The sequence below is a fragment of the Lepidochelys olivacea genome, assembly GCF_965140295.1.
Source record: "Lepidochelys olivacea isolate rLepOli2 genome assembly, chromosome: 12".
NCBI lineage: Eukaryota > Metazoa > Chordata > Testudines > Cheloniidae > Lepidochelys > Lepidochelys olivacea.
In genome coordinates this window covers 39,375,160-39,389,357 of record NC_140422.1, presented here as the reverse complement: position 1 = coordinate 39,389,357, position 14,198 = coordinate 39,375,160, and the positions used below count along the sequence as shown (strand labels likewise).

The 14,198-nt window shown below is 49.9% G+C and overlaps 1 protein-coding gene across 1 annotated transcript in view; it reads right to left on the bottom strand.

Moving 5' to 3' along the window:
• The window catches only part of ACSF3 (acyl-CoA synthetase family member 3), a 105,761-nt gene that overhangs the window by 1,338 nt on the left and 90,225 nt on the right, over nucleotides 1-14,198 (bottom strand). Inside the window, exons 8-9 of the mRNA XM_084644853.1 lie at nucleotides 6,241-6,375; nucleotides 5,081-5,192 (exon numbers count right to left, since the gene is read on the bottom strand). Coding sequence (XP_084500979.1) covers nucleotides 5,081-5,192; nucleotides 6,241-6,375 — 247 coding nt within the window. The remainder of the gene's footprint in view (nucleotides 1-5,080; nucleotides 5,193-6,240; nucleotides 6,376-14,198) is intronic.

Sequence of the window (14,198 nt, the reverse complement as noted above, 5' to 3'; positions counted from 1 at the left end):
CTGGGGCTTGACGAAAGTCGTGAGTTCGCGGGGGGGAGCTGACGCATTGGCAGTAAGAGCCTCTTCCTAGCATAGGGAATTAGAAATCAGGTCCCTCCCAGTAGGGCCTGTGCAGACCCAAGGAGCTGGGGAAGCAGGGAGAACAGTGCCAAAAGCCCTGGGAGAGGTGCAGCGTGTTTGAGTGAGATGCCTCCGCAGCAGCTGGCCCTTCCCAAGTTTGCTGGGAGTGTCAGCCGTGGAGTCACTTTCAGCTGGGGATATGGGGACGTCCCCTCTAAGATACCGAGTGAGACTCACGTCACTTGTGACCCAAACCAGCTGTTGGCTGGGGACGGACGAGACAATCACAGTCCTACTGGGCTTCCGAGTCCCTTCACACCCCCATTGCCTGTGCACGCCAGTTGGTTAAAAAATGCACCACAGACCTCTGCGCGTGCCCCCAGAGAGGGGAGGATGAACTGCCTTCAGTGAGCAGAATGGATAGCTCCGAATGGATACTAATCAATCCTTACGATTAGCAGTGGCAGGGAAAACAAATGATAAACGCAGAGTAATATCATTAAGGAAGCAAAGCCATGCAGAATTACACAATTCTAAGTGGGTCTCCTCGTTACTAGTTGCTTTGCTGAGAACGTAACAGATGAGCTCGCAGGCCGGCCAGCTATGCTCAATGGCTAACTCTGCCCAGGCTAACTTGTGTGCCCTTTCGCACAGATGTGCATGCTCTTCCACACACGCAGGCCCATGTTCCTTCTCTCTTTCACAGGAGGGAGTCTCAGCACAGAGCTAGCTCAGCAACCAAGTCTCTTCAGCCTTTGAAGAGCAGGGGGCTTGTCTCTCGCCTTCTGCTGCCTGCATATCAGGAACCTGGGGCCATAACCAACTCCGACAGGCAGCTCCCTAACACTGATTCTAATGCAACATGCCAAGTCCACTGAGCTCTTCAACCACCATCCCTCCTCCCCCTTCCAAACCCAACGATCAACACATCCTGCCATATGGACGGCTCTAACTCAGGATGGCGCCTGTCACCATGAAATGAGATTGGAGGCGAAAGCTGCAAAATGAATCACTCTGAAGAGGGACATGTGTCGCCTGCCAGGGAGTGCGAGAAAGGGGCAAAACAAACGTAAGTGACACACAAAATAAAGGGGAGAGACAGAGCGAGAGGGACCGACGTGGACTGAGGGGAAAAGCCAGCATGAGCGTGGTGCTGGGAGACAGCACCAGACAGCACATGGGCAAGGGGCAGGGATGCTTCCTGGGGCTCTCGCTGCCCCTTCTAAGGCACAGGAGACACTGGCTGGATTTCTCCTCTCTTCACTATCTTTGCTGCGCACGGCAAAGAATCACAGTGTAAGCCGGAGAGGGTCTAAGCACCGTGAACAGAGGAGATGGGAGAGCTCTCTCCCTGCGGACTGGCTTGACTGAAGGGCAGATTGTGACTAGACAAAGGCGAACAAAGCCCAGGCAAAGACAAAAGCAGAGAGGTCACAGAGCAGCACAGATCTCCCTGCCTGTGCTTTGGGAAGACGCACTAACTGGAGACAGTAAGGGAGGACTGGTTGAAGCGTCTGGGCACACCTGCATGTGCTGGTTCAGACAGTGCCACAGGAAACATCTGTGACTGCAGGGCTCATGCTAAAGAGTAATTACAAACAGCATTGCATCCTGGCATTCTGGGGACTGTGCCTTGTTGGGCACCAGCTTAGAGTCAAGGATTTAATTTGAGACAGGCCAGGATGGTCTTTCTGAACTGCCGTCTAGACAGTATGTGGGATGGTGGCTATGTGGGCAAGGGCTGTAACAGGTAAGGATAAAGGGAACTGCTGGAGACAACTCCAATCCTATCAGTAAGACAAGCACAGCGGCTATCAAACGAACACACTGTGGTGCCTTCATCTCCAACTTCCCCCCCCGCCGCACTCCCGTCTCAACGCCTCAGTCCCAGTGACGGGGAGGTACATCCCTTTTTTGCTAGTGGAGATTTGCGAATACATTAGAGCTGCTTCCCCCTCTCCAGGAGGTGAGTCCCAGCCATAGATTCCAAGAGTGAATCAAGGTAAAGGTATGGAGCAGACTGCCAGGTATCTTCAGGGTTCCCAGACTAGTGGGTGTAAAAGGATGAATATGTTTTTACTGCGGGAGGCAGTGACAGCAGGAGGCAGGATGCTGGGGCTCAGACTTGGCTGCTCTGTTGGACCAGCCAGTGTGGGGTTGGTTCCTTTGTTTGATTTTTTTCTCCCACTAAGTAATTGTTTAATCAGAGCAGCAGCTGGCCAGCTAGAATCTTCTTTCCATTTCCTCAATTGTAGTCTTCCAACTGCGATTTTGCAAATCCAGGGGAATCTTTAATTGGCCAGCTGTGCAGCCCTTGATGAAACAAGTATTCCTACTGTTTGTGAAATAGTGCCAGCCTCCCCAGAACGATCTGCAGCCCTAGGGAAAGGAGTCTCCAGGAACACAAATGGCTCCAGGACTATATAGTTTGCTAGTGGAATAGTAAAATAAATAATAACAACAACAATGATAATAAACAAAAGAGATTCTGCTTCTCCATCGCTCGGCTGCTGCGGAGACTCCCAGGGTCCTCGGGGCCTGGCCCGGCTCTCCCTCCAATCAGTACTGGCTCTGTGCCTAGCGTGTCAAGCCCAAATGAATAGCTTTTGGCCAGGTTTTGGAAAATTAGCCCAGGGTTTCAGTGCAGAAATGCTGTGCCACTGTTTGCCTCTGAGCCACAGGCACCTTTACTGCAACTGCTCCTGCAAATGGGTGTTGGAAGGGCTCCTTTTGTTGTGCTGGGCCTTACGGCCCCCCGCTGGGATGGAGAGGAGACCTGATGGACGGGCTTCCCAAGGCTGATGAACAAATGGACAGGAAGGAGGATGGGGGGAAGATAGCAGCATTATCGGCTGAGACCTGAGCAAAGGTCCCCGCTTTGGTGGAAACAAGTGGGGAGGAAACATGATGCTTCTGCCCCAAGGTCCCTGCTTTAGCTCCTGTTCTCTGCTACACTGTGTGTTCCATGAGTGACTGTGCCCCATTCCCCCACTTCACTGCACAGCCCCTTCTAGCTTTCGAGGGTGTAACTTCCACTAGTGTGGCAGAGAATCAGACCGTTACCGCACCATTCGTCAAGCGCACTTCTGGGGAGCGCAGCCCATTCCTTTCCATTACCACCTGCACAGCGAGTAGTTAGCACCCGGCTCTCAGGAGTTGCTGACCTTTCTGCAGCCCCAGGTCCTGTGGCAGACAGTGCTGCTTTACAGCTCGGCTCTAACCCAGTGCACCACTTTGGTTTTGTTTGGGTTCAGTCAGCTCACTCCTTCTGGCGACCAACGCCCCAAACTACCAGACCGGCTGACACCCTGAGTGTGTTTTCGCTGCTCCGGGCCGTTCACACCAGACGCCCCTTTGAGCTGTCTATGAGTGGTCTCCAAATGAAACCATGTCTTCCTACTGATCTCTTAGAACATAGGACCCATGCTGCCTCTCCATCACTCTGCACTTACATCAATAATTACACACAACCAAACTATATTATAAGCCCTTCCGACTGGCAGTCACACCGAGGAGCAGTGAGGGGACGGCGCAGGCCAGTGAGGGTGGAATCTTTCGGGATTGCAGCTGCTAAACCCTGAACAGTGTCTCCTGAGCACAGACTCATAGAAATGTTGGGCTGTAAGGGACCAAGAGGGCACCTAGTCTGTCCCCCAAAGCGGAGCCAGGACCAAGTAAGCCTAGGCCATCGGCAACAGCCACTTCTCTAACCTGTTCTTAAAAACTTCCAAGGATGGGGATTCCGCAGCCTCCCCTTGTAAATTATTTTAGTACTTAACTCCCCTTACTGTTAGGAAGTTTGTCCTAATATCTAATCTAAATCTCCCTTGCTGCAAATTAAGCCCATTACTTCTTGTCCACCCATCAGTGGCCATGGAGAACAATTGATCACTGTCCTCTTTATAACGACCTTTCATATATCTGAAGGCTGGTATCAGGTCCCCCTCAGCCATCTTTTCTCTAGGCTAAACTTTCCCAACCTTTCCTCGTAGACTGTATTTTCTAAACCTCTTATTTTTCTTGCTTTCCTCTGGACTCTCTAAAATAGTTCACATCTTTTCTAAAGTGTGGTGCCCAAAACAGGACACAGTACTCCAGATGGGACCTCACCAGCGCCAAGACGAGCAAGATAATTACCTCATGTGTCTCATATGCAACACTCCTGTTAATATACTCCAGAATGACCTTTGCCTTTTACACAGGAGCATCACACTGTTTACTCATATTTGATTTGTGATCCATCAGACCCTTCTCTGCAGTACTGTTGCGTAGCCAGTTATTTCCCATTTTGCAGTTGTGCATATTTTCCCTTCCTAAGTGTAGTACTTTGCACTGCTCTTATTGAATTTCATTTGTTGATTTCAGACCAATTCTCCAATTTATCAAGATCATTTTGAGCTAATCCTGTCCTCCAAAGTGCCTGCAATCCCATCCCAGTTTGTGGTTATCTGCAAATTTTATAAGCATACTCTCCACTCCATCATCATCATCATCATCATTAATGAAAATGTTGACTAGTACTAGCCCCAGGACTATCCCCTGCAGGACCCCACTTGGTCTGTCCTCTCCGTTTGACAGCATGTGTGAACTGAGTTTTTTCAGAGATTTATAACGTGGCCAAATTTGGGTGGATTTTCATGGGAACAGCAAAAGGCACATTCCTGACTCAGTGGCCAATTCTGGCTACATTTCAGAGCCCTGTTCCAAAGCACGTAGGCACTAGACTTTCTCAAAGAAAAGGTAACCAGAATTTTTTTTTATGGTAAATCAATGTATCTTCCCCCCCCCATAATTTGTTCTTGGAAATGGCTGAACCATATTGGCTAAAACTTAAAATAATTCAGCATACAAGTCCCATGGAAACTGCAACCCAAAGAGCTGAAGTTTGGCAAAGTTATAAGCAAATGAAAGGGTATTATAATGGGAAGTATCGGACAACCTTAATAGCAGGTGGTGCTATCAACCCCACCAATAGCAGACTACAGCATTTGCTGTGCACTGTCCCATGACTGGCACTTACCTTGCCCAGCTCCTCAGGTCCTTGAGAGACAGCATCTCACCCTCCTGCAATTTCACCACAGCACTGACCCGCTGGCCCCACGTCACGTCTGGAGGTCCGATCACAGCCACATCTGGAGAAAAAGCAAAAGATTCAGCCTGAAGCAACTCAGCCCCATTTCCAAGAGACCAGGAGAAGAGTGTAAAAGAGCTAACTCTGCAAGCTGCTGAGACAATGGTCAGGTGGGCAGGAACAGCCACGTACAGGGAAGGAGAAGATCGAGGGGGTGGGGAGGAAGAGGAGTAGAGGGAGGGGATTTACTAGGAGTAACAGGGTAGAGCTGACAGAAGAATATCAGGAACTCTTCCAATGGCAGGGTCTAACAGAGAGCGGAAAAGCTCCCCAAGTAGCCTGGATAAAGAAAGAACTGTCCTGCCCTGCACTTATTCCATCCCCTACTGGGCAACCCCGCCTTGGTGGTGCACTGATTCCCTCCTCGAATGAAGGGTCAGCAAGGAGGTCAGGGAAGGTTTAATGAAAATTTATCATTTCCAAAATTTGACGTGAGCTGCTGCTGAATCTGCACCTGGCTGTGAGTTTCCTGGCTTCAGTCACAGAGGCTCTGAATTCAGTCTGCTTGTCACTCACACCCAACCCTGCTAATGGAAAGGCCGTGAAACAGCCTCCAGGCAAGAACCCTCAGGCAGTCTCACATTGGGTTCTTCTGGGTTACTGCTGTGACCCAAGCAAGGCTCCCCAACGGCACCTCCCTCATATGCCTTCTATCCTCATTACTGCACAGCATAGAGACAAAACCAAACCAACACGGCAGCTAACATGGCCAGAATGGAGCTCTGCGAGGAACAATGTACATTACCACAGGCAGCTCATGGGGCATTGTTACTGGGCGGCCATGGTTGCAAACACGCTCAGAGACCCACTCTTGAGACTTGGGCTTCAATATAATTCTGACCCAATTCAGCATCCTCACCAGTCTCCTGTCAGTTGGAGGCCTGGGGGGCACTGCAAGCTGGGACAGAGATGCCTGGGGAAAGCTTGCCCAGTGCCTGCCTGCCCTGGGACCATCTCCAGGTACAGCTCTTCACCTTGAGCAATAACACTTTGATTTGCCCGCACCCCTTCAAAGCCAAGAGCAGAGAACACAAGGTGCTGCACCTTACCTGCAATACTGGGGTGCGCTAACAGATGGCGCTCGACTTCTAGGGCGCTAATTTTATAGCCTCCGCTTTTGATGATGTCCACAGAGGTGCGGCCCTTGATCCAGTACATGCCCTCTTTATACACCGCCGTGTCTCCTGCAAGCAGAGCAAATGCTGCTTAGCAGCCGTTTCCTCCTCATGGCCCTGCCTGTTTTCCCAGTCCCGCCACTCCCACACGGATCAATTCAGATAGCACCCCTCCGTGCTGCCAGCCGTGGATCCAGTGGGTCCTACTGCTGCTGCTTAGCATGTGCCACCACACCCACAGAGCCACGTTCAAAGCACTGGTCAAAACTCATCTCTGGAAAAGACCTGCTGGCTGCTGTTTGCAGGACATCTGCTATTGGCCAGCAAGCATTTGAAGAGATTCTCTGCTGAGCATCTTAAGGCTCCAGGCAGCCCCACTGGGATGACACACACTGTCCCCAGGGCTTGGTGTGGAGATCTCCGACATAGGGATACCAATAGACTGAGAGCAGGTTAGATAGCCTTGCTTTGCCTCCCTCCCAGAAAGGACTGTCCACCCACCAGAAGGAAAAGTGAAGAGTGGTACTCTGGCTTCCTAAATAAAAAATCTTGAATCTGAAGCTGTACAAATAAGAAGATGCATTACCTCTGCTGTGGGCTGGTTCCTTTCCCAATGTGCTTGGACACAATCCACGCATTAGATCAACTCCCAGCTCACCCCTTCCTGGTTTTATTGACAATTAACAATGATCAAGCATGAGGTTCATCTCAGACCTTTTCCTTGGGCTTGGCTGTTCCTAGGTCTCTGCACCAGGACTGCTAGATCCTTCCTCACTCTCTCTAGACAGCCACCTCCACCCCTTGCACCTCTGGTTAGGGTAATGAGTTACCTGCCTTAGGGAGTCAGCAGAACCCAACTAATCCTTTCCCAGTGGGACCCACACCTGCTACGAGTGTGTTTGGCGTGTGTGGGGAGGTGCTGCCTGCTACTTCCACCACAACAGACAGTGCTGGAGGCTTTAGAGAGGAGTTTGATTTCTAAACCTGGGGTTAACCCCACCCACACCAGACCTGGTTATGATGAAAAGAGGGGGCTGGTGCTATTTCATTACAAGGACTGGATTTTTACCAAACGGCGACTTGAATTAGAATGGTTCTTTCTGGAGGGCTCACAGAGAGCGAGTGAGGCAGGTGTGATCAAATAAATAATTAGTCACTTGTACTGCAGTCTGGGAAGATTGAGGAGAGAGGTCATCCCAGCACAGCCCGGCTAAATGTTTAACAAGCTGGGCTGCACTTCGATAGCTACTTAAGATGATTAGTCACATTTTGCTAATAGAACCTTTGTCACCCTTTGGGCTGGGTGGGGGAGTGTCTCAGGACTACTGACTTCAATTGCAGACTCTTGACAGGAGCACAAGAGAACTCTTAGCTTTAACCTATCCATCAATCTCCATTCTCTCGTTAATGACACACAGTTGCATTGTGTCCACACACTGAGCTTGATTCCCCACTGTGGTTTCACTGACGAACCTGATTGCACTGCTGGTGGGAAAGCGCAAATCGGAAGGAGACGGCTCATGAAATAGGAGCCTCAGACAAAGGCCTGAGTGGTTGAAATCAGCACTGCTGCAGTTCAAGAGCCCTTCCTCGCTAGCCCCCCTGGCGCTAACCTGCTTCCCCCTGCTGGTTCTGATGCTGGTTCGGAAAATGGAACTCTGGTAAGTGAAAGGACACAGGGAGCCACAGTGCTCAGAATATCCTCCTAGCCGTGGGAGGTCTGGCCTAACGGCTGCAGAACAGGCTGGCCAGGAGTATTCGAGGCTACCCCAAAAAGCTTCAGTAGCAGAGAGACTGTAGCCACTATCAGCTGGCCCACGAAACTCAGCCAACCACGCTGCAAAGCCTGGGGTCTCCGTGAAAGAGGCAGCAAGAAGGATCCAAAGGGACTGACTGCTTTGATTCTCCGATGTGCTCAGCTCTGGGTATCTCGGTGCATGGTCCCAGGCTGGGCATAGACCGACCAGTGCCATGATGCTCAGTGGCTATCTCTGGGCTTGCAAATAGTTTCTTCCAGAGATGAATAGCTCTAGTTCTCCATGAGTAGGGCCTTACCAAATTCACGGTCCACTCTGGCCTATTTCACAGTCATAGGATTTTAAAGACAAGACATTTCATGATTTCAGCTACTTAAATCTGTCCTGACCCAAAAAGGAGTTGTAGGTGGCAGCAGCTGCCGCGCTCCGGCCGCCCAGCTCCGAAGGCAGCAGCGCTGAAGTAAGGATGGCCTGGTATGGCATTGCCACCCTTACTTCTGCGCTGCTGCTGGCAGGGCACCGCCTTCAGAGCTGGGCACCCAGCCACCAGCCGCCGCACTCCAGCCGCCCAGCTCCGAAGGCAGCAGTGCTGAAGTAAGGATGGCCTGGTATGGCATTGCCACCCTTACTTCTGCGCTGCTGCTGGCAGGGCACCGCCTTCAGAGCTGGGCACCCAGCCACCAGCCGCCGCGCTCCAGCCGCCCAGCTCCGAAGGCAGCAGCGCAGAAGTAAGGGTGGCAGCAATACTGTGATCCCCCTGCAAGTCCCTTTTTGGGTCAGGACCCCCAGTTTAAGAAACGCTGGTTTTCCCCCGTGAAATCTGTATAGTATAGGGTAAAAGTACACCAAACGCCTGATTTCACGGTGGCAGAACAGATTTCATGGTCCGTGACGCATTTTTCATGGCTGCGAATTTGCTAGGGCCCTAATAATGAGGATTCTCTCTCCTTTGCCCACTATGGAGCCCTTAGGATCACCCTCCCTCTCCAATGATGCCATACTTCTGGACTGGCCTTTCTCTGAAGCCAGGCACCATGCACCTGAGTCTGCTGGAGCAGTTGCTGTTGAGTGTCACAGGACCATTCTTCCTCCTCGAAATTGAGCGGCTAGACCCAGGCTTTGAATCTGGGTCAATTCCAACAATATGTGCATTTCCACTGAATCGGGCGTCCACATGCTGTATCCGCATGTGTCACTTCCCCCAGTTTAACCAGAAACCGATACATTATCCCCAGATTTTCCTGTGTTGAGTTTGGTTTCTCATGTGCAATAATCAAAGTGTGCCCATGTATATCAAGAACTGTTTGAATATTTTAAAGAGATGGGAATTTTTTTTAAGCGGGGACTCTCCTGATATTTGACTCTTGGCGGTTGAAAGGAATTCATGCCCCATGTGATAAATGACCCGTGTTTTCTAGACATCAGGGCAGTCTGTGAGACTGACAGATGTGTAGAATGAAACATTAATTGAAATGCGACTTGAGGAGTGAGGAGCGGGCGTGGAGAACCAGGTGCTTGAGCCAGCGACCGGGGGTGTATTCATAAACAGAAGCCAGGAAGAGAGGGAATTTTGACCTAATTCAACAGCAAACAGCGGTGTCCATGTCACCCGTCACTATTTACACAAAGTGGAGCTGCCATTTTTCCACACACGGTGCCAGTTATGTGAAACAGACAGCTGTCCAATAGGAATGGGTTAAGTCGACCAAATGAATTCAGCTGGAGATGTGATACGTATCTGAACTCAGGTCTCTATGTCAGTAGTGAAAGTACCTTGTGACTGATGAGATCACTCACTCCCCCATAGCTTTATCTCCCGCTTTATCTGAATTAACTGGGCTGCGCTCCCTTGAAGGAGGCGCTCTGTAGGTGGGGTGTTAGCCTAGCACCGCAGGACAGAGCTCTTAGAGGTGTGCTTGGTGTTGTTGCAGGAACTCTGACACCATAAAAAAGTAGAAACCACCACCACAGACTAGCAGGCAGACAGCCCCTTTTGCAGTACAGTGTTCTAGTGTGTGTGGGTCCAGCCACTCCTGATAAGGGAGCTGCTCTGGAATGACAGAAAGCACCGGGGGTTCAGAACAGGGGGTTGGTTCTACACAAAATGTCTTTGCCATTAGCTGTGTACTGGGGAAGGCTGAGTTCACAAATATGGGCTGGGCTTAAGTTGACCCAGGGCAAGCGACAGTGTTTGTGCCCAGCTTTGAGAAAATATAACACCCAGCACAGAAGACTGGAGTGGACCCAGTTCCCCAACGGCTGCTATTTGGGACGAGGAGCCGATGCTAATGGTTTGGTGAAAGGTCTACTAGAAAAGCTGATAGAAAGTTTCTCTGCTTCTATAGCAGATTGGAAATTATGCCCCTGATCGCTCCTGTGAAGGTCGTGAGATAGGAAATAATACAACTGCAGATTTCTTTCCCAGGTGGAGATCTAGCTCTCTGTTCTAAAGCATCTCTGCTATCCCCTTGATGTGGCATGATCCCAAGGTGTGTGGGTCCACAGGGAAGGCTTCTCAGCTCTCCAGCCTTTCTCATGACCATCTCCTTAAGAAATGCATGTAGCAATGTCACTGGGAAAGCCATTGTTTTTCCTCTTCGAGGCTGGCCCAGGAGGGGGAAGCAGTGCGCCTGCTAAGTATCAAAAATGGGATCTTTTGGTAGCACCCTCTGAAAATTAGTGGGTTTCTCTGCTCATCCTCCTCCTGGAACTTCACCATCTTCTGCTTGGGATGTCAAGACCAACCCTCCTGTCGTATGTGCCAAGGCGTTAATTACACCCCCTTGTCTTGAACCAGGAGCGGTGTGTGTGTGGGCAGATTCCGTTCACTCTCCCTCGTGCAGATAACCCTCGCAAGCTGGGTCACCTGAGTCCTGGGGCAGCTTTGATCTCTCCAATGCCCCCAGACACTCTTTTCAGCAAGCTAAGTACTTGCTATTGCTCTGGTTGGCCAGAAGCCAGATCCCAGTTGGATTCCATGTTGCCACTTTTGGAAGGTTCTCAAAAAACTTCTGCTTCCTACTAGCCGCACCCGGAGCTGCTACTTTCCCAGATAGTCACTAAGCAATAAGAAAAAGAAGGTAACAGTAACCAGGGGTGAATGGGGGCACTCACTGGGAGAAGGGAGTGGGACCCCCACGCTCCACCTCTCTGCCCTGGGATGGCTCCTGTCCCACCAGTATCAACAACACCCCTAGTCTGATGCAAATACTCTGTGGCCTCAGACAGCTGTGTTACTACTTGGCATTATTATTACTGCTGTTAACCCCAGGGACATGCTCTGTGATTTCTCCCTCTCTCTGGTTTCTCTCCCTTCCCATTTCTTCTCTCTAAACCCCGAGCTGCTGAGACTGGATATCCCTTCCACTGTTGACAGGACAGGGCATACTATGTGTGTCACTCCTCCAGGGCTCCGGGGAATGGCGGTGCACAGAGGACAGGCGCATTACCCTCTGCCCTGTGCCATCTGCTACCAGCCTATCAAGTAAGCCAGTATATCCAGAACAACAGAGCACTAGATGGCTCCCTGCCAAGAGGGGTTTCCTACTCCAGTGAGACTAGTTAAGAAGATGCTGCTGTTTGTTTAATGACTGTCCCCCTCCCACATGCAGACTTAAAATAAAATAATGGCTTCCCCTCAGACCCTGAAATCATATCTGGTGCCAGCAGTGCTGGAAGCTTGTTGAGGCACGCATGGGCCTCCTTGCGGCGTCTGAATGCTGGACACTCCACCGTCTGCTGCGAGTCCATTCATTCAGTGCCCGCAGAACACGAAAACACACCGGCTGACTCACCCTAACAGGTGGATTTTTCAGAATGGAGGATTTGTCTGTGTCAGTGTCTGAAGGAGTTTATGACGACACACTGAACAAGGGTCATTAACATGCTCTTCTGAGCAGAAGGACAGCGCTAAGCATGTCCACGCTTACTAGACTTCTCACTCCTAACACTGTTCATCACAATGAGCACTCGTTCTATTGGATCACTTGTTCCTGGTAAACACAGAAACACTTCTACAGGGGATAGCAATGTGTCATGAACAAACATTTTGTGCTTATAAAGCAACAAACATTTTGGCTGACGAAATGAAACACATGGACATTTTGTGTTTCCTGGAAGAAGTTTCTGGGGCAGCAGGAATGCATAGGAAAAACTGTCCTGATAAAACTGGGCTGGAGAGTGTCTTCGCCACTGGCAGACCCCACTGCCAGAACTATGTTAAGAGTTGAATTATTAGGTCAACTTTATCACCCATTACAGAGTGTTAGCAATATTGTTGACCAATATATGATGGGCTAATATGTATCACATTATCAATATGCATTAAGCACATAATACCACTCTATCATTGTACTGTGTATATATGTACTTCTAGCAGTTACATGAACTACATTGGCCTATGTCCTTCTATAATCCCATTCACTTATGCTAAGTATCCCATAACACTTTGCAAAGCTGAAGTCAGCTTTGGCATTAGACAATGAGAAATTCATCAAAGGCAAAATACATGCCTGTCCTGCCCTGCTACAAGTGGAGAAAGTATCTTTACATTCCAGTTCCTGGAATTCTAGGATCCAAAACAAAGACAAGGAAGGAACAGAACAGCACGTTAAGGAACTGGTACGAACAGATGGGTTGGACTTCAGTGATGTGTAAAGAGTTTTGTAACTTGCAAAGTCATCCTAAAAATACTGCTGGCTGAAACGTGTAACTTCTGTGTAAGATGAATTTAACAGCGCTGCATGGGATAGCTTCCCAGAAACCAGTATTGTACTGAGCCTTTCTTCCTGGATTACATGATTATTGACTTTCAGCAATAAACCTGACTGACAGCAGTTACTTGGTCTTTTGAATATATTTCATACCGAACCAAAGCGTGGTCAAGCAATTAACTACACAATTTACCAACAATCCTGACTGCTCCGCCCCCTGATGCCAAGGGAGTTACACGAGAGATGGATTTGACCCACAGTGCACAATTAAAAAGAGAAATTAAATTAGAGGTCTAGCGGTTGAGAAATGTTTGCTCAGTGACATCATTCATCAGCCCTGCAGAATGGTGCTAAGCGGAGCCTGCCAACAAAGCAAGTCCTGCATCAGGACCGCTTTGTGATAGAGACAATCTCCACTGGGAACCAGAGCGAGAGCACTAATCTCATTTCACTCTTGACCTAGGGCACATTTGAACCCAGGTGTCTGGAAATAAAAGGCACATGTGGGCGGAAGAAGGAGGGCGTCCTCAGAAACATATGTTGCAATCTTTGATGTCATGACAGTGTCAGCCTAAGTCCCTCGTGGGGACACGAACTGGTGGTGCTGAGAGCACAGAGCTGACACACCAGTGAACACTGAGCCACCACACTGGCTTGTCAATTACAACCGGGACTTTCTTGGCTTTTGTCAGTTTCTTTATGTTATTTACAACTTTTTTTTTTTTTTTGCATTAATGGTCCCTATAGATAAAGGCCAGCCTTATTCCAACACGTGCTGTCAAGTGCATTCCCATCAGCCCCGAGAAGGGACGTTCCTGGCTAGCTCCAGATGCATTCTCCATGAAGTTTACAACTCAAAGACATGCTTTCTATCTGCCAGCACCATAAACAATGTTCCCTCTAATTTTTTCCATCCACGTGCAGAATAAATTTTGTTATGTGTACCGAGGTATGTGCAGATGTGCGCCACCAGTAGAAACAAAAAACAGAGACTGTGTGAGCTGGCTTCTGGGAAGATCTCAGAAACAGTGCACTGTAACTTTAAGAGAGGCACTCAGTCACTCACCGTTCACCACAGCCGCTCCGAGACCTGAGCCAAGCTGTCCCCTCTCCCTTGCTCTGCGGAGATGGGGTACAGGGGCAGGGGGACACCCTGACATCAGCACCCTCCCCACACTCTGCACAGCCAGCAGGAGGGTCCCGGGAGCAGCTGCAGGACGGAGCAACCTGGAGGGAGGGGCACTTGAACACATGCTGCTGGCACGATCTCTAATCAGCTGGGCGGCATTTGAATCTCTCCTGTTCGGCCGCCCAAGTGCGCAGCTTACAGGGAACACAGCCCGTAAACCCAGCTGGGCATGTGAAAACCAGGCTGCGGGCTTTCTGCTTCGTACAGCAGCAACATGAAAAAACCTGGAATCAG